The 25,745-nt window shown below is 44.0% G+C and overlaps 4 protein-coding genes across 6 annotated transcripts in view; 1 reads left to right on the top strand and 3 right to left on the bottom strand.

Annotated features, from left to right (window-relative positions):
- LOC117900705 overlaps window positions 1-12,492 on the top strand; it is an 83,314-nt gene extending 70,822 nt beyond the window's left edge. For 2 of the 3 annotated variants that reach the window (XM_034811160.1, XM_034811159.1), the window contains exons 3-6: window positions 5,466-5,674; window positions 8,737-8,872; window positions 11,496-11,761; window positions 11,830-12,492. In XM_034811160.1, coding sequence (XP_034667051.1) covers window positions 5,466-5,674; window positions 8,737-8,872; window positions 11,496-11,761; window positions 11,830-12,375 — 1,157 coding nt within the window. In that variant the 3' untranslated portion in view covers window positions 12,376-12,492. The remainder of the gene's footprint in view (window positions 1-5,465; window positions 5,675-8,736; window positions 8,873-11,495; window positions 11,762-11,829) is intronic. The other variant, XM_034811161.1, reaches the window with a different exon arrangement.
- Window positions 12,493-19,640: 7,148 nt separating this feature from the next.
- Window positions 19,641-20,972, bottom strand: LOC117901203 (uncharacterized protein CG31750). Its single transcript, XM_034811857.1, has 2 exons — window positions 19,893-20,972; window positions 19,641-19,832 (listed from the first exon to the last, which is right to left on the bottom strand). The coding sequence occupies exons 1-2, from the start codon at window positions 20,970-20,972 to the stop codon at window positions 19,641-19,643; spliced, it is 1,272 nt and encodes a 423-aa protein (XP_034667748.1).
- A 136-nt stretch (window positions 20,973-21,108) lies between these two features.
- LOC117901201 (putative gustatory receptor 36a) lies at window positions 21,109-22,342 on the bottom strand. The gene is made up of 2 exons (XM_034811855.1): window positions 21,317-22,342; window positions 21,109-21,261 (listed from the first exon to the last, which is right to left on the bottom strand). The coding sequence occupies exons 1-2, from the start codon at window positions 22,340-22,342 to the stop codon at window positions 21,109-21,111; spliced, it is 1,179 nt and encodes a 392-aa protein (XP_034667746.1).
- Window positions 22,343-23,421: 1,079 nt separating this feature from the next.
- Window positions 23,422-24,654, bottom strand: LOC117901630 (putative gustatory receptor 36c). The gene is made up of 2 exons (XM_034812459.1): window positions 23,629-24,654; window positions 23,422-23,574 (listed from the first exon to the last, which is right to left on the bottom strand). The coding sequence occupies exons 1-2, from the start codon at window positions 24,652-24,654 to the stop codon at window positions 23,422-23,424; spliced, it is 1,179 nt and encodes a 392-aa protein (XP_034668350.1).
- Window positions 24,655-25,745: the final 1,091 nt, after the last annotated feature.

Here is a 25,745-nt window from a genome sequence, read left to right as displayed (position 1 = left end):
AGATTACAGAGGTTTCTGGATAATGAGTACAAGAGATTGAAACAGGCAAAGGATCTACACAAGATCCCAAGAAGGCTTCCATAAATTCTTTAAAATAAAGAGCAAAACTGGGAAAAAAGCTAAACAAATTTCAAGCCAAACATTGCACAGGGCACCCCTCACATTTCGAGTTTACACAAGAAACTAAATCCCACCCAAACTAATTGGGGTTAATCCTCCCCATTTATTATCCCCGCAATCCGAACCCCACCCCGCCCGAATTTACACAAATTTTAAAGCATTTCCCCGACCTGCAAGCAACCCCCTCAATTATAGATATGCACGCCCCTTTTCTTTTATTTTCCTGGCCCTAATCAAGGCTCGGCAATGTTCTTATCTTATTGTCTCAGCAATTTAATATTTATGCCGGCAATGGGGGTGGGCAGGGCAGGGCAGGGCAGGACTGCTTGCTTATAACTGTAACTACAGCCTCGTCCAGTTTAACCTCCATTTGAACCGAGGCCCAACGGACAGCAGGGTCCAGGGTCCAGGGTCCCAGTACCAATCGCAGTGCCAGTCCCCTTCCTCTAATCATCATTTCGCCTTGTTTTCTTTTCATTTTCCATACAATTTTCCGTTGCTTTTTTCCAGTTTTGATGTTGCCCCAGGGAGGTCTGAAGTAATTGTTGCGCTTGCCACGCCCAGCGGCCGGCCCATGGCCCCCAGACACATTAAAGTCAGGCCAAGCGAGAGTCGCGAATATTTCCGTATCCTAGGGGGCAAAAATAGATAGCAGAAGGTACAAAGAGAGCGAGAGGGAGAGAGGGAGAGAGGGGGAGAAGGAGAAGGCGAATCCTAGTTGGTGAAATATTTTAGCAGTAAAAATTCCCTGGTATCCTCTTCCTATTTTGCCACTTTCCGATTCTAGTTTCGTTTTGTTGGAGCGGAATCAATTTTTGTAGCTTTCTTTTGCTTTGGATCTACAGTGAAAGCTTTCCAGAGCGGATATTTTGGGTTCCAACAAGGCTGATATTGACTTAAAAGAGAGTTCTCCATGTCCATTTATGCAACTCAATTTGCCTTCTCAAAAATGTCTATGCAGCTAATAAATTGTGATGTATATTAGGACATAAAATTGTTGACCATTCATAAGTGATGTCCTGCCCTTGGAGCTGCCACTGTAACAGGGTTAAGTCGCTGAGAATGCATAGCCTGCAACGGGGTTTTTATTAAATTCCACAATCGAATTGCAGGCATCGCATCTCTGCCATGGTAACGGCCATATCCCGGCCCAGATCCTTATGAACTTTTACAGAGCCATTATATGCAAATGATGAGAGCAAAGAAAGCAAATATTGCTACCTCGGGCAGTGGCCACACCAGCAGGGGCAGGACCAGAAACACACTCTCTCACACGCACTGCCATTGTTTGCACTGGCTGGCAGGACGTGGAGGAGCATGAAGACCACGACGAGGAGGAGGGTCCTGGCTCATGTGCAGACATTTACATAGGCAAACAGCTTCTTCTTCCTGTACGTCCTTTCATGTGCTGCATGAGGCCAGGACTGCCTGGCCGTGTCCTGGCACGAACTACTAATAAACCAAGAACACCAACACCAACACCAACAACATCCACAACAATGGCGATGGCAACGGATATTAAGCCTGAACCGGCCCCGAGGACCCCCGAAAAAAGGCAGAAAAATAGAAGAAAAAGAAAAGGAAGGAGGAAACGAAGCAATAGTGGAGAATGGAGAAGGACCTGGGGAAGAAAAAGGAAAAGTCTCTAACGAGGCTAACTTTTTGCCAAAGATTAAAGATGGACCAGCAATAGTGTAACGATACAGTGACCTGCCCCACACGTGGGCCACACACCAAATATTCCCTCTTCAATATCACACAGTCCCCCCCTCTAACACACCACCCCCCGCTCCACTATACACACCATACCGATGACAGCTTAAACAAACGCCGCTTGGGGGCACCACAGCAACAGATGAGACGGTCGAAGGATTTTTGAAAACGCCCAAAGGCACAATGGAATCGAACATGATTTGTCGCCTGTTAACAGTCACAGTGGGACAGATGCCAAGAAATTGTGGAAGGAAGTGGAAGATTCAAGAAAATAGCCGTGTAGCATAAAAAGGGCAACAATTTGGAGGGTTATGGAGGAGGAAGCTTTCGATTGAAGAGAGATGGTGGATGGAGTCGTGTTCGTAGTCTCAAATTAATTTTACACTGAAGAAAGTCTGAAAGTATTGCTCTGTGCTCTTTTCTTCAAACCCATTTAACAATCTTCTGCCATGAGACACACATCACATTTGGATATGTCTCCCTTCATTCATGGGACACGTGTTGTCTTCAAATCATTTGCCACAGCAAAGTTTCGACTTGCCAGCAATTATGCTTCAGCTTCAGCGAGGTGCAGGGAGGGACAGTGTCTGCATAAATTTTCGTGTCATATGTGCAAAAGTTTATTCTTTTTCGCATTCCAGTTCACGCTCACTCTTTGGCTGCTGATTCTTGGTATTCGCATTATGTTGGTTCCCTTGCAAATTTAATCACTTAACCCCAATGAAGTATGAAAGGAAAGTTTTCCTACCCAGCAGGAAAAACTTGACGGAAGAAGCAGAAGGATGGAAAGAATTTCTTTGGATGTGTGTGTGTGTGTGTGTGTGTGTGTGTGTGTGGTGGGGGGAAAAGGGAAATTGATTTTTCACTTGGCAGAGGTCGCAGCCTGAGCATATTAATTCCACTCAAACCCCGAACTTCAACTCCAGTAGCAACACACCCATTGTCTGCCCTGTTGACACTGTGCTCGGGTGTGTGCATGTACTTTTGTGTGTGAGTGTGTCAAGGCGCCCCCAAATGACAAAGTTACTTAAATTACCCAAAGAGAAAGTTTCTCCTGGCGCTGCCGCTGGCGCTGGAGGTGATGCTGCCGGTTGGAGCTCTTCTGCCTTTGCTATGCCCTTGAAGAGGGTATTTCGGGCTAACACCTAGAACATGCTTTAGACATATGCCTTAACTTTAAATATATCTATAAAGAGTTGAAATTAGATCAGTTTTGAAGGGGTAAATTGTATATCCTCCACAGAATCAATCAATCAGTTAGGGTATGTAATATTCCGCATATCTTTACAGCCTCTTCTTGATGCTCTACTTCCTCCTGCGTTCTGTCGCGACTTCTAACACCATTTCTGATGTTACTTTCGCTCAGTAGTTCTCCATTTGCAGTTCGACTCTTAAGCAGAATTAATGAGTGTGAGCGCCAGAGAGCATGCAACCTAAATTCACTCCAAGACCAAAAGTAAAATGAAAGTTTTTCCGTTGGTTTTCCCTTTTATTTTCACCATTTTCTTTTGTATGGAGTTGAGTTTTCCTTATTTTTTTGGGATGCTGGCCAACACAGTGTTGTTGCATCGTGTGTGCGTTCTTGCCAACAAAAAAAAAAACTTCACCCAGGCAGTCTCATTAATGTCTGTCCCTCTGTCCCGCTCTGTCCTCGGCTGGCCTGGCTGTCAGTTGGTGCAACTTTGTGGCGAGTTGTGGCCAGGTACTTGCAGCAAGTGCCATCTTAAAGTACTCTTACACCTGGGTGGTGTCTTACAAGGGAGGGGCAAGGGCTGACTGTGCATCTCTAAGCCAACAAATTGGAGATGTTACACGGAGAGAGACTTATGTAAATATGTAAATATATATGTACATAAATGTATGTACATATGTGCATACTTGAGTGTATATTTCTACATATGTTTATGAATTTCCAGGCTTGTTTATCAGCATTCCTGATGGGGTGTTGCAGGTTTGCATTGTGATTAAGTTGTAGCTGTTTTCGCTCTGAAAATTTAGACAAAACGAATAATGTAAAGAACAATAATTCCAATTACAATCTAGAAGATGATTCAACCTAAAATAAAGCATTATATTAGTAAGAGGGTTAAGCAAAGATTATTTCGATATGGTTTGCTTCTGGATGTTTGCCCTGAGCTCTCACTTTTGTTGTAATTACGCTCATTCCCGAATACTCAAATATAACTGAAATTTAATGTCTTAATGCATTGTGCGGAGATTATAAACTCTCTCTCTTTCTGCCATAACCTAAATACAATCTGCTTCAATGCTTATTTTCCATCAGTTCAAATGGAATCCATTCGATCTTCGGTTGATTGCCATTTCATAATTGAATTGGACAACATTAAGAGTGTCATTCATGAAATGTCGCCTCAGACATCAAAAATGCCACAAATCATTGCTCAACCCAAAAATGTCCTGTCCTCGCCTCGGACACGACATTGCACTCAAACTGAGCCTCAAGTGGAGCGACAACAATTGCAAGTCACAGAGAAGAGAGCCAAGGATATATTATATTATTACTCATAGAGATTGAAATATTCCCACACACATGCCAGAGCTGGGAATTCCCTGATGTATGGGTGGAGGGATGCCTATGTATACAATAATATCCTTTCACATTTTATTACACTTGTAATGTGCAACGATTGGTAAGAGGAGGAATGATGGGGTGGGGGTGAGTCTAGAAGGGCATCCATGTGAGCAGTCATTCTGGAGTGACAGCCGCAGGCACTGTAATAATGTAGGACACGCAGAAGGAGAGTAGGTGTGTGTGTGTGTGTGTGTGTGTGTGCTCAAACATAGTCTATCCAGCTCTTCCACTCCCCCTCTCTCTCATGTATTGTAGGGTGCTGCTCTCCCTCACTCTCTTTGTGGGCTTGTATCATTGTCAATATTGACAATAAACAAGTTTGCCATAAAATGTTACAAGAGCCGAGACGGGCCTTCAAGAGGGGACAGAGAAAGCTCTAGACAAGGAAAGATATAGAGATAAAGATAGAGATAGAGACAGAGCGAGCAAGTGGCCACAGTGAGTGGCAAAAGTTGAAGACTCAGCGAAGTGGTGGAGCGAGGAGCGAGCATAATGCATAAATCAGGCACTCAATCATGTTGCAAAACCAAAACATCACATTCCTGTCATCACATTGACTTATTAATCGAATATATAATAAATGTTATATATTGCATTTACACTTGGAAAAATAAATAAGCAATCATTTGGAAGCATTACTACAGCCAAGGGAATTCTCTGCAGCCAGTTGCATATTTCCATTTAGTTAAAGCCGAGAAACTAAAGGTGTTTGTACCCATAATTATTTCTCCAAGTGCACCTTATGTAAGCAGCACTTTTACAAATTAAAAGAGCCATAAGAGGAAGAGAGTTTGATGTTTTTATAAATTATATAAAATATACATTAAAGGGCTGGCTCATCACTCAGGCTTGACACAGGCCATAGTAAAAATAAACTTTTGTAATTAATTAAAATTTCCACCCGCATAAATCAATCATGGTGGCCCCTCCACTCCCTCCATTCACCCCCACCCCGATTAATGATTTAAGTCATCTGTACAAAAAAATAGCAACGAAAAAAATATATAAATAATTTTTGTCGCACTCTTTCGCATTGCAGATTTCATTACTGGCCTGCGACTGGTCGAGGTCCGCATACCGAATTACGTGATTAAGGGCTCAGCGGCGCAGCTGGAATGCCTCTACGATCTGGACGGAGAGGCCCTGTACTCGGTGAAATGGTATAAGGATGGCAACGAGTTCTATCGCTATGTGCCCAGGGATATGCCGCCGGCTCAGACCTTCCTGCTCCCAGGTGTTAAAGTTGATGTGAGTATACGAAGTCTCTACCCCAATGGAGAGCGCAACAAAAGGAAAAAAGTTGCAACAGTCCGGGAGTGTGTTGGTGTGTGTGTCTCACTAAAACTAAACATTACAAACAACGCTGCATACTTTTTGCGGTGGCTGCCGAAACAACAATGCACTGGGTGGGAGGGACACATCATGTCCCTGTGTATCCCAGTGTATTCTCTCAATCCTCTTTTATGTTCCTCTCCTTTTATGGTCTACATGTGCGAGTGTGTTTTTGCGAAGAATAGCGAATTGTTTATCGCTACACTGAACGAGGTGAGCTGCGGTGAGGGTTGGGGCTGGGTTTGGGGTCTGCTGGGTGGGTCTAAGGTAGGGCCTTACCCGTGCAGACAATGCGCTACGCTACCTTCGCAGCCAGACTGAGAGAGACAAAAGAACTACTAGACTCGTTTGTGCATCCTTCTAAAAATTAGTTGAATAACAAAAAACTGACCTGAGTCAGGGATTTCTGCAGAAATGTGACGGGAGGTGACTTGGGAGAGGTTTCTCAGCTACGAAAGATGATTAGAGCCGGGATACATATACATAGAGTTTTAAGGAGTTTTTTGTTAAAAAGTTAAAACAGAAAAACCTCGAAATATTTTAGATTCTATCCCCCAAAATATATGGTTTTCTTTCTAAACATTTTCCAATATATTTAACCTGAAAATACCAAGACTTTCGGAACCCAACAAAGTTCGTAGTTTATTACTCTTTGGATATTCTTAGTCGTTGGAAATTCTCTCCGAGTTTTGTTGTAAATTTCGAGTTTAATTTTTGTTACCTGCCGCTGGAGCAGGACTGCTGCAAGAGTAGCCAAGAGTTTTGAAAGTAGATACATATAACATGCCGTGTGCATATACTTATGGAGGGTAGGGATGTTTTTTGAATTGCCAGATCGAACTGTTTAATAGTCCGAACCGAAGCGGAGTGCATGTAAAGGATGGATGTAGAGCACTTAGAATGGCGTCGCTCCATTATTTTTGCCACTAAAACTTTGGCACGTAACAATGCACTAGACGCTGCCGGGTAACACCAACTCCACCTCCATCTCCGATTCCCATTCCCATTCCCATTTCGATTGCGATTCCTACACCACCACCGCTTTTGCAGAGCCAACGGCACTTCCTGGGAGGAATAGTTGGTGTTGTGTGATGGGGGTGTAGAGCCAGTGGCAGATAAGCACGTGAGCAGACAATCGGACCTGGTTGATGGCAATGGCAACATTCGACATGCCTGCCACTCTCTTTCTCTTGCGCTCTCTTCCTCTCCTCCTCCCTCCTTCCCACTAATCGGCTACCGAAAAAGTGAAATCTGTTTTCCCATGAATGCGTCCGTCCATCCGTCCGTACGTCCTGTGACGCCTTGTTCGTGAGTGCCTCTCTTTCGCCCCGCTATCTCTCTCTGTGTGCCAGTCCATCCCTCTGTCTCTCTTTAAGTGCAATAAATATTTCAAGTTGCGCTTTTGCGTTTCGGTAGCGGTGGTGGGCGTGACCGAGTGTGTCCATAAAGCGCGTTATAGCAAAAGCAACACATACCACATTACCGCAAAGCGCTTTCCGTTGTGCCACTATGGGAATTGGTGAGAATAAATGCCACAAAATAAGATTTGAGTGTGCCATGAAGCGCAATTATGGATTTCCCAGGGGATTACTGGAAGGAAATTGATTATTTAGAAAATAATATTCCTTGAGGAATTGAGTCGAAACATTCTTTAGTTATTCCTGAAGTTGAGATTTAAAGTAATCAAATTAAACAGTTACTCCCTCTCGCTTTACCGCAGAGCAAACACTTTTAGCCACTCACTTCATGCCTTCCTCCCACTGTCGCTTTTGTTCTTTTCGCTGCTTAGCGGTAAACTTTTTGATGTTGGGGCCGGCAGAAGATGCCAGTTAGCGATAACCAATTGATGCGCATGTACGCGTGTGTGTTTGTGTAAGTGTTAGTGTAAGAGGGGGGGAGCTCCATTTGCTGGATATTGTTTTAGCATAATCGATTTGAGTGACTTCGGGAGGGGGAGGGCGGACCATGAACAGTGGGCAGAGGACCTGCTGCTTCTGTGGCTGTGGCTCTGTGGCTGCTCTGCTGTTCGGTTTTGTTTTATTGCAGTTGGGAATAGTTTGTTGCTGTTTGCTGTGTTGCTTAGACGTGAGGTTTACCTGTGCTGCCCGCTGCCTCTTCGTCTGCGTTTTCTGTCCGTGTGGTAAACTATAAATTAGGTTAAAACAACAGCAAAGGACGAGGGTAGATTGTTGGTGGGCAGAGGGCCGAAAGAATGCGCAATAAAAGATAACAAAGTGCACTTTTCTGCTCCGCCAGATAACACACCGAGTGGCCGAGGGCAGGGGAAACTGATCCCCGGTCCACCTTAACTCCAACATCTCCCACACCCAGCGCTATAGACCCGGGATTTAATGGCTTAAAGTTCAAGTGAAATATTTGCCTAACCCTTTTTTGGTCAGACATTCAACACTGACCCTCTCGGACGTTGGGACTCTGCCGAGGGTGAGGCATAAGACGTGGCACTGAGCTCCGACATTTAAAAGGCATTTTAAAAACAAATAAGAAGTAGGCTGTAGGGGGAATAACGACTTAAAGATACCCGGCAGCTGGATTGTTGGGGAAATACAGCGGAATACTTTATCCGATCGAAAAGTCTTCACACCGACTTTTACAGGGTACCACAAGGAGCAAGAGGAACAAGCACAAAGTAAAGTAGCAGAAGCGGCCGAAGCGGGCAATGAAAAACATGCGAAACTGCGGCAGTTTTCAAAAGCAATTACGTTACATTAACGTCCAAAGTGGCTGCATGTCGCCCCCTTTGCCAACATGCCCCTGCCCAAGCAACCCAGCCCATTGAAACTGCCAATGACAACGTCATTGGCTGGAGAAGGGAAAAGTGAAGTGGGTCGAGCAGTGCAACAACTTTTCGCCCACTTTTCGTTACATTAATTTTAACCATCTTCCATCTCTCTCAGTGCCATCATTCAACAATTTCACTCTCTTTTCTCTCTCTCACTCTCTACCATTTTTAATTGCAGTTGCACAACTCAAGCGACGCGATTGTTACGCTGCGCGACGTCAATCTAAACTCGGCGGGACGGTTCCGTTGCGAGGTTTCCGGTGAGGCGCCATCCTTCCAAACGGTCACCGAGCATGGCGATATGGTTGTTGTGTGTAAGTATATACAGCTTCTCAGCACCTCCTATATCCTCCTTCTATATACTCGTAGTAGTAGCTGCTGAAAGTCAGGCGAAAACTTATAACTCTAATTAGAAATTGCGGCCATTTGGCGTTGACTGCTGACTGGTTGGCTGCTGCTGTGGCTCAGCGGGTTGCTGTGGTGGGGGCGAACTGCGTCTGACGTCGCCGGCGACTTTGACTTTTACTCTTAAAACTTGTCACAGAATGGTGTTTGTACTTTAAAGCTACAGCAGAGAGACAGAGAGAGAAGTACGAAGAGGGCAAATGAGAATGAGGTGGGGAGCGAGTGAAATGAAGTGTTTAAGCTCCTGTTGATTGAATGCCAGTCGACGCAGAACTTTGATGAGGAAGGTGTTGGCTGATGCTGTCGCCACATGAACAGTCGATAACAAGAGAACGATGCTTAAGGAGGACAGCTCGCTCACTCACTTTCTGTGCAACTCGTTTCAAGTTTTAACTGGGTGAAACAAGTCTGCAGTCTACAGTGCCCTCAGAATTTAATAAACACACAAAATTAATGTGGAACATTACTGAATACTACTCTGAAAGTAACTAGAATGAGTTTATTTTGAGCTATTTGTGCACAGCTTATTTATTTTCCATCCTTTATAGATAGAGTTGTAGGTGTAGAAGTTCTGGGCGAAGTTACTTACAAGCCAAGGCAGGAGAGCGTGTGGATCGTGAGAGCGCTCCCACAGAGCGGTAACAGTGAGCTGTAAGCGGGAGCGGTAACCAAGAGCTGTAACCGGGAGCGCTAAGAGTGAGCTGTAAGCTGGAGCGGTAACAGTGAGCTGTAAACGGGAGAGCTTAACAGACTGTTAACCCGGCTGAACACACTGTTAACCTGGAAAGCTAACAGCGCTGTGGCTCTGCTACATCTGCTTGCCCTGTGGTATTTTCTGTCTTTAAGCAGCTTTAAATTCTACATAAACTAAAATAGCAAACCAGTAACTATTAGCAACGGAATCTAGCTTATTTTCGTTCTTCAGATAACCGACTGCCATGGGTATTAGTTTAACCTTGTCCAGCGCTAATTTAATTTTGCTTAACAAAGTGGCTCACCTGATTCTGGGCAACTGGCCGGCTGGTTGGCTGACTGTCCCGACCCAATCAGCTTTATTCAATCGAATTCGTGTTTACTTAGTCAAAAAGCATTTGAACTGCATTTGACAGGCTTCATTTGATTCCCAGCTTCTAATGCCAAACAAGCTTAGTGGACCAGCCCAACCCCACAGGCAAAACTTGCCAGAGCTTAACAGTTTAACTTAATTTTGGAAGTTGTCTGTCCGTGGATCCCTGAGTCCCTGTGTCCGTGAGTCCATCCAGGTCTCTGTCTCGTCTCGAGCAGATTTCCTGCAGGGCAATGCCAAAAATGTGCTGAAGACGCCGCCACGCAATCCACGGGAAATGCAAACAAAGCAAAGAACAAAACAAAAATATCTCTCGGTAGATGCTTTAAAGTGTGAGGGTGGCAGTGGCAGTGACTCTCTCCCCCTCATGCCAACGGGCACCGCACCCCAACGAGCATACCACTAATACACGTGGAGCGTTGAGCACTTTGAACTGGCGTTGACATTTCGTTTGTTCAATTATAAAACTTTTGCGTGGGCGTACCAGAGCACTGCTCTGTCTCTCTCTCTCTCTCTCTTGCTCTCCCCTCCATGACTGTCTCCCTTTAGTGTTAGCCCTCGTCGTCCTGCCTGTGTCTTTTGTTCTAACGGAGGGGCTTTTGCTGTGCTTTTGTTTTGCTGTTTTCCTGGCTTTTTGTTGCTGCTGCTGCTGCTGCTCATACTGTGGTCCCGGCCTCTGGTTCTGTTTGGCTTTCAATCAAAGTTTTTAAAAGCTTCAACAACGAAACCAACGCATATGCCGCACAGCTCCCAGATGGTTTTTCTTCTTTTTTTTTCGGGGCCCTTTGGCAAACAACAACAAAAACAGCAAAGCAAAACCATTTCCGTTTCCGTTTGCAGAGTCCAGCTTGGATCCAGCGGATCCCACAGGAACGTAGCCAATAGATCCCTTGGGTACACTAACTGGATGAAGGTCTAGCTTTGAGAGCAGTTGAAAATATATCAATGGGTATAGGATTTAAGAGACAGTTTGGGATGCTTTTGATGGAGTTATTTCAATATCAGTGCAACTTAAGGGAATGCTACCGACCCTGGTACTCCCTTTAGTTAGAGTATTTCATATTCCACTTGACAAATTTCATTCCTTTTTCTCCCTTTTTGTAATTCGCTTTATTTTTTTGTTCGCAATTTTATCAGACGTCCGTCAGTGCATCAGCGGCTGGAACTTTTATTGAATTTCCGGCTGCGCTTCGCTGACTTTGTTGTTCCCTTCCCCCCCACCGCACTGCTCTATTCTGCTCTCCCCTTGTCTCTTCTGGTGGCTGCTGTTGTGGTGGTCGTCAGAGCTTAGGTTTATTACGAAATTCTAAAACCCGCACAACACTGCATGTTGTGCTGCTGGCCCCCGCCAAATGTCTGCGGCTGTAAATGAAATTCAGCTTTGCCCAAACTTCGTTAGCAGCACTCTCTCACCCTCTCTCTCTTTCTCTCCGGCCTTAAACTGACTTGTTGTCTCCCTTTTGCAGCTCTGCCGGACCAGGGACCACCGAAGATAAGTGGCGGGCGTCCGCGCTATCAGATTGGCGATTGGGTGCGCATCAACTGCACGGCCGGACGCTCCAAGCCGGCCGTGGATCTGTCGTGGTTCGTCAATGGAGAGGCCGCCGAGCCGCAGAAGCTGCGCAAGTACGACACCATCGTGTCGGGACGCGACCATCTAGAGACCTCCGTGCTGGGCCTCCAGTTTCGAGTGGAGCAAAAGCATTTCCGCAACGGCGACATGAAGTTAAAGGTAAGTCCTGAATTGCATTAGCCCTAATTTAGTGGGTGTCTAACTTGAATTCTCGTTGGCTATTGCAGTGCGTGGCATCGCTGTCGACATTGTATTGGCGCAGCAACGAGGAGTCCGTCGAGGGCGATCGCCCACAGAAGGCGCCCGTCCTCGAGTCGCGCGAAACCGTCTACGCCAGCAACTCACGCGCCGATCCCGTCCAAGGTATGTCATACCGGGAATTATTTGTTACCAAAATCTTATCGCTTTTCATTCAAACAAATGCAGCCAGCAAATCGGACTCGCTCCTGTTGGCCCGTGCGCCCAGTGCCCTGCTCCTGCTGGCCCTGGCCGCGGTGACAGCCCTGGCGGGTGGAGGCGGCATCTCTGTCGCACGGCACAGCCACTCCAAAAATAAAGATCATCAAGAACATGATGAGAATGGGCAAGAACAAGAGAATGATAAAAAGAGCGAGAGAGTAACTGCTGACGTGGACGGTGGCGAAGCGGAGGAGCTTTTGGTGAGTGAGTTGCTGGCGTTGGAGTTGGACTTGCAGAGGAGCGCGAGCCGAAGCTCAGCGACGCAGGAGCAGCAGCAGCAGCAGCAGCGGGGAATGACGGTGACTGCACGGTAGCTGCATTAAGGGGGGATTCCTCACCCTCCCACACCGTTTTCACCGATTTTTCCGTCTTCGCTTTGCATAAAAAAAACTGAAAAAAAAAACTCAACATAAAAGAGAAAATCAAAAAAAGGAAAACACACACAAAAAAAGATAAACAGAGAAAACCTAATGCAGCTTATTTATTTATGCCGTTAACAAAAAAGCTTTCATGAATTTAATTTGTAAAAAGTGAAACAGAAAATATCTAGCACATAATTTAAATTTAAACTTACTTAAAACATAGTTGTACGAAGTTGTATGTAAAGCCAGGTGCGAATGTGTTTTATCCGATCCACAGCGGAAAATGTTAAGCCCCCAAAAGGTCGCAAAACCGATTGTAAATAGTAAATGTTTAATATTATATAAATATATGTATATTTATGTAATTGTATTGTATGTTATTACCTTTTAAGCCCACTCACACACACACAAAAGAGCCGAAAACGAAAAGCGAATAAGCGAGTAGATAAACTAAATCAACAAAAATATAATAAAAAGAATATCATTAAAATGAAGGATAATTGAGCAGTTGAATCCTCCAACCAAAGTTGGTCACGGAAAATTACGAGTTTAATAAAATATACATAAATAAATATATAGGAAAATATATGTAAGGATATGTCTGTCAGCCTAGTGACCGATGATTACCGATGACAGATTACGCAGCATTTCAAGCGAAAATAGAGATGGTGTACAGTGCGTAGCGAAACTATAGAATGGCTTCGAACGAGTGTTCGTTCAATTTTGACCGCTGACTTCTTACTTTAAGCTTCCATGCTTGTACCTATTCGATTGATCAATCAATGCAACGAAGTGTCTACTTTTTCTATAGTTTTGTAACGCACTAAACAGCCACTAGAAATTCATGCAGATTAAACCACACAAAAATATTTCTTCTTTTAATTGAAGTTTTTTTTTTTTTTGAAGCACATTTTACATAAAAGAAAACTGTAATTAAATAACAAGGAACATTTTAGATGTAGGAACACAGAAAAATCAAACCAAAAAAGCAACTAATTTTAAAAGCAAAACAAAATGAATATAAATGAATGGAAAAAAGAGAAAAAAACTAATCAAATTTAGAAATTAAAACTTGGTGACTGTTGGAAAAAGTCTTAAAACTAAACAAAAACATATCGTACATTTATATGAATTGCCAAAGTCTTAATGGGTATTAACCGAATGGAAAGCTTCCACTTTTCCCCCTTTATAAATGCCATGAATGTGTCCTGTGTATGTACAGGTGTGTGAGTGCTTGAGTGTTTGATCCTCCTCTGTATAAACTAATAACATTCCGAGCTCCATTTCGCCACCATCCAAAACGAGAGTGTACACAATTTAGTTAGCCAAATGTTAGGAACACAATAGCAAAAGGTCAAAAAAACAGAACAAACTAACAAATCGAAACAATAGCAAAATGATTGTGATGCAGCCTTAATAAAACACAATTGAAATCCATTCAGATCTGATGCGAAAACGAATCAAATCGAGCGAAAAGCAAAATCAAATGATTTTTGTTATTTGGTTGTGTAAATAGAAATGAACTTTGTCCAAGGATTCCATTCTGTTTTCCCCCTCTTTGATGTCAATAAAATCTGTGTGTAAATATGATTATGAGCTAACTAAATTAGAATTAAGATGTCAATGGCAGCAACAGCGAGAATACAAAAGCCATGCGCCAATTTTAATAGTAAGCAATCGAGAAAAAATTATAAATATAAAGGATAAACGAGGAATTAACAATAAATTTAAATATGGATTCAAATGGTAATTGCAGTGCATTGTGAATGTGTGAGCATTTCCGAGTGAATGGCCATTTAAGTCGGACATAGATCTACATTTATATACATACACACATACATAAATACATATATACACTCACACACACACATAAGGATATATAAATCTGCATTGTTGTCAACTGTAACTGTTTTTTAAGTCTTATTTAATATCGAAGCCATTAACTGCAATTAAAATAAAAATTACTAAAAATGAAAGCATAAAACTACAGCAAAAAATAATACCATAAAAAAGAAGAACCCCTATAAATGGCATAAAGATTAAAATGAAAAGCAAAACAAAATATAAGTGTGTGCTAATTGTAAGTGTAAATTATTTGTGTATTTAAATAACAACTTTTAGATGTATAAAATAAAACAAAAGCCAAGAGTAAACAATGAATTAACGAAAATCCAAAAATGCATTCGAATCTATACGATAAAATCTATGTGAATCAGTAAACGAATTCAAAACCTAAGAACGCTGCAACATAAACAGAAACGAATTATTTACAAACAAAAAACTCAACTCGAATCAAATGCCATAATGTAATTTCAACTGAATTTAGCTGCCAGCGAGTGGATCGTGCACGGACTCGGACACGGTCTCGGTCTCGGTCTCTAGAACTCTGTAAATATCTCTAAGCCTCATTCGATATGTGCGCCCCGAGCGATCCAAGCCAGAACGAACGAATTGTGAGGAAGAATCGTGGAAATTCATTAATAAAACATACTTGTTTCAAAATCAAATTACTAACTGGAGTTTTATTAGTTGATCGCACATTGTAGCTACTTCTTTGATTGGTTTTACTTCATACGAATTTTATAAATTTGAATTTCCTAAAATTATTCTGCCGCTGAATATTCTTCTCTACTCCATTGGAAATTGACAGGAATTAATTTCAAATGTGTCGAAATCTTTGGCTATTTGTTCATTTTTACCTTCTAATACCTTTCTGCAACTTTAATAAGTGTGTTACCAATTTAATTCTCTTCCTTAAATTTGCCTTTTCCAACAATTTTCAGTTGCTGTCCTGAAAATCTCCCACATAAATCTGCCCCAAATGAAATTGCTGTTTGGTCCACATTAAACCGGCTTCAATTATATGAAGAAGCCAGGAAGGCAACCTTGTCCAGCTGCAGAACGAAACCTACTCTGTATTTCTGTTTATTTTATATTTATTTTTTGTATTTTATTCTCTGGCTGGATGCAACACAAAGAAAATTGGGTAATTTTAAGAAAATATTTCAAATACGTGAAAATGTTCCAGGCGAACGTGACAACAACCTTCGACGACGACAACAACAAATGGTAAAAGAGACCCAAAGAGAAGCCAAAACGATTAGCAGTAAAAAAAGAGAAGCAGTTAACAAAAAAAAAGGGCAATGCCAAAAGAAGAACTTAAGCAATGTGCAGAACAGATACAGAATCTTTCTACATATGTGGAAGAACATATAAAGAGGTGTGAATATTCAGTGGATAAGACAAGAAATGTTTCTTCCATTCATCCTTGGTGCATATCAGCGAAAAACAGCGCTGACCAACACTCATATCTGTGCAAACAAATCCTGATCCCAATCAGAGAAAACTTTAGCAGGGAATCCCCTTAGTCCCACATTTTGCTTTAGCCCTGCTCATCCTCTGGCAAAGTATGCACATCCCACAACAATCCCTAAGCCAACAGAAAAAAGAGAGCAACAAGGAAAATAAATACAAAATATCTGCAGACTTATCCCTAAGTCGGCACCTTAGCTGCGGATAGCACAGGGACGGAGGACCTCGAGCCGGACTTCACTAATAAGCTGCCAACGAAATAAGAACATTTGATAAATACCGAGAACAAAGCCAAACAAATTATAAGTGCCAGGGATACAAGGACACCGCCGTGGGATGACCAGAGATGACTTCACAGATTTATTTGCCAGCCAACAAATGGCCACAAATGAGCAGCCCAAGAGGAGTTCTCCCACCTGCGGTCTGCTCTTCCTGGTCGGGCAGCTATCAGATGTCACATAAATCAGATTTGTCATCTAATGAAAACAACAGCCAGATTTCCCAGGCATCTTTTCCCATTCATTTGAGGCAGAACTAATAGAGGCAACACACACAGTCCAGGTTGTGGGTCTAAGTCTCTGTTTTTGGGCAGACATAATTCGCGTTCCACTTAAGCTCTGGGTATGGGTATATTTTCCAGGAAATTCTGTGTTGACAGGCACCTTCGTGTGGCATCTGTGGCTGGGAGATACTTTCAGCATATTAAGCTCAATTGTGTGAGGCTTAAAAGTTTCATGTTTGATTTCGCACAGATAAGAAGGCATCAATTTGGGGCACAGGTAAACTTTCTGATTGCCTCATCCCACGCCCAGTTCATGCTCTGCTCTGCTCTGGCACTTCCCTGCCAAATGATAAGTTAAACTGTTCATCCAAATCTAGGGGCGGAAAGTTGCTCAAGTGGGGTGCAGGCGGAGGAGGCGGAGGGTAAGCTGTTAAAAACTGATGGCGATATGCCCAAAAGTTTAATTGAGCTCGTTCAATTGGAATGAGTATGCATTCGGTGGGCCATTAAGGACTGTTTTTGTTGAACCACTAGAAGGGTAAATCGTTTGTGGATTTTAAAGGTTTATTTGACCTTTAAACAGTCTCCGTTTCACTTAGAACCCATCCAATTGCTTCAGCCCAGCTCATCTGTTCAAGTGAATATATTCTTTGGTTAACATTTCTGCACTTCTCATTCCTTCTGCACATCAGCTGCAATCTTTTTCATGGCTGTCCACATTGTTTATCCATTACCTGATTCGCTTGAATTATCACAGACAGACAGACAGACAGACAGCATGATTGCACCTTGAATCGATTTCCATGCAACGAACAACAGACGGAGGCAAGAAGGCAACGCAAAAGTTCGATGAAATGTGTGTGGCATGTGGCATGGGTGCTTGGGGCATGGCGCATCCATTCACAGAATGTCATGTCTGCTTGCACGTCCCGTCCTCGTCCTCGTCCTCGTCGCCGTCCCGTTTTGTTTTGTTGTTATCATTTGCAGCATTTGAAATGATTTGCAATAAAAGTGTCTGCCACTGTCCATTGGCCACGCCCCATTGCTAGATTACGTGCCACTTCAACTGACGAAGCTGCCACACTGCTGTTGCCACTGCCACTGCCTCTGCTCCTTGTATTCTATTGCTGCCTTTGTTGGATGAGTTGGCGCTGGCCATTGTCCTTGCCACTGTCACGTAATTGCATTGCCTTTTGTTTATTTTCGTTGCTTCTTTTTTGAGTCCAGTGTCCTCTCTCTACACACACATTTTGCTCTTTTGCTTTTTTACGCATGTTCAGGTGCGGATTGTGCGATGGCAGGGAGCCCAAATGTGCAGGAAAATCAATCAGATATTTCATAATCCATCAGAGCTCTTCGCCCTTCTATTTGTGCTTAGGAATTCAAATTTCATTGCAATTTTTAAAGAATTTCTCCTTGAAACCCTTACATTAACGACGCCCCATTTCAGCTTACGCCCAAACGTAGACTCCTCTGCAGTCCACACCCGTGCCGAGGGTCTGCGTCGTAGATGGAAGGAAACCAGAGGACAAAGCATAAATAAACATAGAAGCAACCGGCAGTCCAATGGCCACAATCATAATTCTCGTAGTGCAATAAAAATGCGTGGCAAGTAACAGAATTACTCATAAAAATAAATAAAAAATTGCTGCCTGCCTGCCTGCCAGTCTCTGTTCTGGATGCCTCCTTTTGGCCCTGTGCTGTCTGGTGTGCTGCCTGCAATTTCTGGCACATCATTCGGCATTGCCGGGAGCCGTAAATTATATAGATTCTGGGCAACATTTGTAGAATTAATGGCATGCAAGCGGCACAGCCGGGCCATAGACGGACCTCGGATCCTGCCCAAAGTAAGTGGCATTTTGAAATGGATGGAAATGGAAATGATTTCATGTCATTGCAGTTACGTGTTGGTGGAAATGTCAGCACAGCTGCAAAGCACTGCCACTGCCAGCTGACGGCTCAAAGTTCCATTCGTGACAGTGTCAAGACATCCACTCATTATTCCAATTGCAGATAAATTATGTGAATTTATTTCCTTCACTATAAATCTGGATACCAGTCACAACACACAGAAAAGACACAGAGCTGGGAGCATCCTAAATCTAAATCTGTTCGTGTTGAATCTCGCAATCGATTTACATTTGATCGAGATTCATGCTGCCCGCTCGTTGCTCCTGGGCTCATTATGTTGCCCAATTTTATTAGCACCTAAAGATTTGCTACTCGGACTGAGGCTCCCCTAAACCCTTAGCGCATCCCTCGTCTTTTGCTGATTTCATCAGAAAATACACTTCGTTACCTGGAAATTTTATGGCATTGGGAGGGAGGATTGGAGTGTGTTGTGGCAATTTTCATATATCTAAACAATGTGGCGGCTGGGGTCTGGGCGTGTGTGCAAGGAGATTTTCGACCCCTTATCCTTATCTGGCCACAAATGGTTGATTCCGATTTAAGGCAGCGGCAAGCACAACCGATATTTGATTTTTTACGACTCTCGGCCACTTTTGGCCTTCTCTTCTCCCCTCTCCATTCACCCTGGCCAGAGTCAACGTCAACCCTTTCTTGGCGATTTACTTTCGCTTAAAATAACAATTTCAAATTGGTTTTATGGCCTTGGGCCCGTTCCCCGTTCCAGTCCATTCCCATTCCCATTCCCATTCCGACCTATTCCCATTCCATTCGTTTCGCAGCAGTGTCGCATCGCATTTTGATCGCTTTGCATAAGCGCCTTTCAGCAATTAGCTTTGCCTCCGACCATTTGCTATATGCGGCTTAAAGTCGCATCCTTGTTGGTACAGTCCAGCCCCCGGGGCACCCTCGCCCCCTTGCCAATTCAGAGTCAAGTGCATTAGGTGGGGCGGAAGAGTGCAGTCGGAGGGGGGCAGCAAAAACTTTTCTGCAGCAGACAATAATTGAAAATGCTGCCAAGCCCAAGCCGGCTGGCTGGATGTGTGTGTGGCCGTCGAGTTTGTTGCCCAACTTCGTTGGCCGGAATTAAATTTATGTTAATTGAAATTTATGTGCGCTGGCCGCTGCTCAAACTCAAACGCAAACGAAATGCTCGAACCCCAAAAAAACAAACAAAATTGGCCAAAAAGGATCCTGCGAAATGGGAAACTTTCTCTGTCATTCCACATTAAATGGCGGGCAAATGTAATCCATTTTAATTGTAGTTTTCCTTCTTGTGTCATTTAATAATTGCATTATCGTCGAATCGAACAACAAATCAATTTCAAAATCAATTTACTTTATTCTGGCTAAATTCAATTTAAGGCTGATTTAAAGGGATTAAAAGGCAATAATTCTGATGTTTAATTATTTAGAAATTGAGTTTTTCTGAATTTTGTTTGTTCACCCTCGAATTTCCTGTTTTTCAACAGAAATCTCCCAAAGGTTTCTCCACTTATTCATAAAAGAAACCCTGAAAGTTCTCCGACTGCTTGCCCAAGCTCAAAACATACTGAACACAGCTGAAGGAGTTGATTAAAGTGCAGAACAAGAACTCCAGAAAGAAGGGCCCACCGCATATTTGATGCACGCTCATGACGTGGTTTCTAATCGGTTGGGCACGCGTCTGCAGATCGAAACAGATTTGCTGCAATCGGAAATTAATGTATTAAAGATTCAATCCCAAGTCAATCCCAAAAATCCCTACCAGATTTCTCAACTGCCTGGCAAAGCTCTCCTGCCTAGGGTCCATCTGGTAGTCGTCTTCCAGTTGGTTCCCTAGATCAATGCCCAGCAGCTGGAGACTCAGAAGATGCTCCAGCCGAGCCAGACAGTCGTTGCACAGGCCTATGAGAAGCATCCGCAGCAGTGGAGCCAGACAGCCGCCCAAATGTCTGAAGATCAATTCCCATTTCTGCCCCATGTCCAGGCTGTGATTGAATAGAATGCAGTTGACGATAACGGAACAATCGACGACCATGACAAGGATGCTGGAGAAGAGCATACTGGCCACGGGTAGCCACAGCTCCATAATCGCCTGATGTCCATTGCTGACCCGCGCGTAGAGCCGGAACAGCCGCAGGAGTTTGGAGCGCTGCCCGCGGGTGGATGTACGATAGCGATGCAGAAAGAGACTGAAGCTGGAGAGCCAGGAGAGCAGGAGCAACTGGTAGGCTATGTAGGCACTGAAGAAGATCTCCAAGAGCACGATATTGTACAGGAATAGAGACAACTGAATGCGAAGGCAGTTGAAGAAGTGCAGGACAGTCATGTGCAGCTCGGCCAAGAGCACGAACAGAAGGTGCAGCTCCGTCAAGCAGAGCGGCCCGAAGCAGCGATCGATCAGGGAGTGCAATCGGATGACCTCATTGACCACCCGGACAATGGATCGATTGTAGCCGAGGCTGCTCAACCAATACAGCAGACGCCCTACGTTCCAGTAGCCCAGCACCATTATAATTAAAGTCACGAGACTCTCGAGCATGCGCCTGGCATTCCGTCTGTGATTATCGATGTCCGGCAGAAGTGGTACAATAGCCATGCAAATATATATGGCGCCAAAGTAGTCTGAAATGAGTAAAGCGAGCTTGAGGATCAATGCAATGCGTTTGGTTAGCAGTCTACGCGCCCGAACGATCATCTGACCCTGCAGAGGATCGTATTTCATCTGGCCAATCACACAGCCACGACAGAACAGGTACAGGGTCCAGCCGATGCCCAGAACAGTCCATCGAAGGAGCCGCGTCTGCCATTTGCTGCCGCTTTCCGTGTGTCCTTCCACTGGCATTCTCTGATGGACTGAAAGGACTGGTCACTGGTCACGTGTTGCAGGGTTGGTGGGGATTAATTGCTCCCATTAAGTGGGGAACAGAAATGTTATTCTACTTGGAATGACACTCAATTTATTGAACGACCGAATTACATTAAAAGTATTCCATATCGTATTGAATGAGATATATACAGTTGGATAGGATGGAGCCCAACATGGAAGTGGTGGTGATGCGACTGATGGGAATACTCTTCATGACAGTCAACTTCAGTGGGTTCCGTATCAGCTGCAGCTGCAGGCTCTCTAACTGCAGAAGAATTAACCAATTAAAACCAAATCTGAACACACATATGCGCACCTACAGCTTCTTCAAGGCGGACATCCAGGCCCGATGCGAATAGGGTTCGTTCCTCCATAAAGTTGATCGTCTTCTGGTGCTCCTCCAAGGAATACAATACGACAAAAAGATTGAGCAAGGAGTCCAAGTAGTAGAAAAAGAACCAAAACACAATCAGAGCCAATCTTCTGTAGCTCATGCCAAGATCCTTGAGACCATGCTTGACAATGGTGTACCCAAGGTAACCAGTGCCCACCGTGGAGAGATAATACCCCGAAAAGACCAACAGGCCCTGAATGGCGTATAAGTCTCGAATTTTTTGTACCATCGACTGCAACCTTCCTTGAAGACTGGCTATCGCCTCCACCCTGTCGGCCAGGGCGCAGCACCTGCAGATGAAGACTCCCCTTCGCGGCGGCCTGTGGCTGAGCTCGTTCGCCTCGTCAATCACCTTACGGAGCTCCCGATTGAGCAGCAGGTACCGGGCGCGGATGAAGAGCATGACAAAGTAGTGCTGGGTCACGGCCAAGTTAACAATTGACGTCAATGAGTAGACTAGAAACTGTCCAAATAACATGCTGAAGTCCACGTTACTGTCCAAAGCATCCAGGCTGATCCACACTTGGACGCAGTCCGTAGCAATGGCAATGCAAAACTTTGTCAGTATTCCTCGTTGGCACATCCGCTTCACCTCGGTTCGCTCCTGGTACAGGCGAAAAAGAGAACGGGAGAGCTGCATCACCTGTCGGCGACTTCGCCATTGACTGAGCAGCGTTAACAGGCCAGCCGATATCCTCAGGCCGCTCATCAGGACCATGACGTACTCGTGCAACAGGTTGGCATTCCCGAAGACCGCTTTAAACTGGGTCCTCCCGGACCAGTGGAAAACCAGCAGTGTGGGAAACATCAAACCAATGAAAATCGCATAGGCGGTGCTCCTCTTTGTGGTGTACGCGCGACCAATTTTCCAGTCTAACTCAAAGTTACTCAGGCCTATGAGGTGGCCATAGTAATAAATGCATTTGTGGACGAAACTAACCCAATCAACCATTTTGGCAAACTGAAAACGAACTTCTGTGCCGTTCCGCTTCCCAGCGACAGGCCCAAAGCAAAAATCAATAAAGTCATTTTAATGAGAATAATGCGCCGGCCCACAAGAAGATTTTCGATTAGATGGGATCTTCCGCCGTGTATCAGCAAGATTGGGAAAGGTCGTGTGGCGATGACCTTCAGTGGAGTTATTTTGCTAACAAAAATGTTCTATTAATCAATATTTTTCCTCTTTGTTCCAGAGTTATACTTACGTGTGTATATTTATGGAAAGGTTATATTTCAGGCTCAGCTAAGCTTAGTCTGTCCACGGAGGGTCCTCTGCAATGAAATCTGTGGATTTGTCAGGAAGCTCGTAGCACTTTGTGTTAAGCTTTTGATCTTTTTTCGCGTTTCTTATTGTCTACGGTTATACATACATACGTGTTTTGCTTTCTCTCTGAGTGCTGAGTGACGGTGCAAGCGAGAGCGACAAATAGAGAGAGCGATAGCGTAGATAAAAGAGAGGCGTGATTCGCGAGACCACGATTCGCGTATATCAGCAATTGACCGAGGGCAGGTGCGCCGAATGGCATGTGTCCAAAGCGATGCTGCGACAAGAGCGCGAGAGAGCGATTGTGAGTACGAGAGAGCGCTGTAGGAAGCAGAGGAAAGAGAGCAAGTCGCGAGCTAAAGAGACAAAAGAACGGTTGTTTGATACATGTAGATGGCAATTAGGTACAGTGGGCAGTGCAAGCAACTTGCAAATAACAGAATTTACCTTAATGCTGCTTCCACTGACTATGATTTAGACATTACTGTGTAATGCACTGGGCAAAGCAATCAATCAGTGGAATTATATGTAGTTGTATGCTGAAATATCAAAATCGCAAATTTTGTTTGACAGTTTCGGTTTGCCGCTTAGCAGTTTGACTGCAACAATCTGCAACTCTTTAAATCTTATAAATGTAGTCCAAACTCAGCATATTTAGGAATAATTATTTGCCTTATTCATACTTTTCACATTTTATATTGTTATTATTATTTTTTAATTTATTTTAGAATTTATTTTTATATTTCAACATGCAATCAACGAATACTTTAAAAGTATTCCATATCGTATTGAATGAGAAATATACAGTTGGACAGGATGGAGCCGAACATGGCAGTGGTAGAGCTGCGGCTGATGGGAAAGACCTTCATGACAATCAACTTCAGTGGATTTCGTATCAGCTGCAGCTGCAGGCTCTCAAACTGCAGGATAGTCAACCAATTAAAACGGAACTTAAGCAATGTATTTGTACCTACAGCTTCTTCCAGGCGGACATCCAGACCCGGTGCGAATAGCGTTCGCTTCTCCATCAAGACGATCGTTTTCTGGTGCTCGTCCAGAAAATAAAATGTGACAAACAGATTCAGTAAGGCATCCAAGTAGTAGAAAAGGCACCAACACACAATCAGAGCTAATCTTCTGTAGCTCATGCCAAGATCCTTGAGACCATGCTTGACAATGGTGTACCCAAGGTAACCAGTGCCCACCGTGGAGAGATAATACCCCGAAAAGACCAACAGGCCCTGAATGGCGTATAAGTCTCGAATTTTTTGTACCATCGATTGCAACTTTCCTTGAAGACTGGCTATCGCCTCCACCCTGTCGGCCAGGGCGCAGCACCTGCAGATGAAGACTCCCCTTCGCGGCGGCCTGTGGCTGAGCTCGTTCGCCTCGTCAATCACCTCACGAAGCTCCCGATTGAGCAGCAGGTACCGGGCGCGGATGAAGAGCATGACAAAGTAGTGCTGGGTCACGGCCAAGTTAACAATTGACGTCAATGAGTAGACTAGAAACTGTCCAAATAACATGCTGAAGTCCACGTTACTGTCCAAAGCATCCAGGCTGAGCCACACTTGGACGCAGTCCGTCGCAATGGCAATGCAAAACTTTGTCAGTATTCCTCGTTGGCACATCCGCTTCACCTCGGTTCGCTCCTGGTACAGGCGAAAAAGAGAACGGGAGAGCTGCATCACCTGTCGGCGACTTCGCCATTGACTGAGCAGCGTTAACAGGCCAGCCGATATCCTCAGGCCGCTCATCAGGACCATGACGTACTCGTGCAACATGTTGGCATTCCCGAATATCACTTTAAACTGGGTCCTCCCGGACCAGTGGAAAACCAGCAGTGTGGGAAACATCAAACCAACGAAAATCGCGTAGAAAGTGCTCCTTTTTGAGGTGTACGCACGACCAGTTTTCCAATCGAAGTCAAAGTTACTCAGACCTATGAGATGTCCATAGTAATAAATGCTTTTCAGGACGAGACTAACCCAATCAACCATTTTGGCGAACTGAAAGCCAGCTCTATGCTGCTCGGCTTCCCAGCGACAAACCCAAAGCTATAATCAATATCGTGATTTTAATGAGCCTAATGCGCGGACACACAAGAAGATTTTTGATAAGATGGGATCTTCCGCCGAGTATAAGGGTTAATAAAGCAGAATTTTTAGGATTCATGTGGTGATGACCTTCAGTGGAGTAATTAGGCAGCTAAAAGTTTCTATAAATTAACCTTTTCTCTCTTTATTCCAGAGTTATAATTATATTGCTATGTATGTACATATATTTATTGAAAAGAAGTTGGTAACGAATTAATTCTACGATTTTATATTTTATGATGATGAAACTATGTATATGTGCCGGTGCGATTTAATATACATATGTATGTACATATGTAAGAGAGAGTGTGCATACCGGCCTACTGGCGGAGCATCGGTTAGCGACAGAGAATATCAGATCAACGGCAGTAGCAGCAGGAATAACGGCAGTAACGGCAGAGCGCGAACACAGCAGAGACGAAGAGCAGCAGAAGCAGAGTAATAAGAAGACAATCGCAGCGTATTGCAAGTGTCAAGTTTTGTACCTCAAGTTTCTGAAGCCGCCAGCAGAGGCAGCGAGATCCATTCAAGGGTGGAACTGCCGCATTGGCAGTTCCCCAATGCAAGCGAGAGCGAAAGATCGAGAGAGCGATAGCGAAGGCGAGATTCAAAGTGCGCGAGTGTGACTCATGCGCGAGAGAGCGATAAGCAAAAAATAGAAAAGAAAGGAAGACACGAAAGAACGGTTGCATAGAACGGCTACAGTGGGCAGTGCAACTAACAAACAAATAACAGAAATTACTCAATGCTGCACAATTGACTATGATATAGAGAGAACCATATAAGATTAGGCTGGAAATGGGCTCTTGGACTCGCTTAGAGCTCGACCCGACTTGATTCTCATTTAAGTGATACATTCAGAAATAATTTGAAATGCTTCCAGGCTTCAAAGTTCCAAGTTACCCCGATAATAACTTATACAGAGAGGGAACCTCCTGAAAGCATAATTGAACACCTCAGGCAATAAAGTTTCCTTGCAGAACTTTCCCTACGAA

Source organism: Drosophila subobscura, chromosome U, assembly GCF_008121235.1.
Source record: "Drosophila subobscura isolate 14011-0131.10 chromosome U, UCBerk_Dsub_1.0, whole genome shotgun sequence".
In the NCBI taxonomy this organism is placed as follows: domain Eukaryota; kingdom Metazoa; phylum Arthropoda; class Insecta; order Diptera; family Drosophilidae; genus Drosophila; species Drosophila subobscura.
The sequence above is the reverse complement of the archived record's forward strand: the minus strand, read 5'-3'. Positions and strand labels throughout refer to the sequence as shown.

Coding starts and splice junctions, on each gene's coding strand:
- LOC117901203 (XM_034811857.1), bottom strand. CDS start 20,972: ATGCCAGTGGAAGGACACACGGAAAGCGGCAGCAAATGGCAGACGCGG. Junction 19,833..19,892: donor CCAGGCAGTTGAGAAATCTG/GTAGGGATTTTT, acceptor TTCCGATTGCAG/CAAATCTGTTTCGATCTGCA.
- LOC117901201 (XM_034811855.1), bottom strand. CDS start 22,342: ATGGTTGATTGGGTTAGTTTCGTCCACAAATGCATTTATTACTATGGC. Junction 21,262..21,316: donor ATGTCCGCCTTGAAGAAGCT/GTAGGTGCGCAT, acceptor ATTCTTCTGCAG/TTAGAGAGCCTGCAGCTGCA.
- LOC117901630 (XM_034812459.1), bottom strand. CDS start 24,654: ATGGTTGATTGGGTTAGTCTCGTCCTGAAAAGCATTTATTACTATGGA. Junction 23,575..23,628: donor ATGTCCGCCTGGAAGAAGCT/GTAGGTACAAAT, acceptor ACTATCCTGCAG/TTTGAGAGCCTGCAGCTGCA.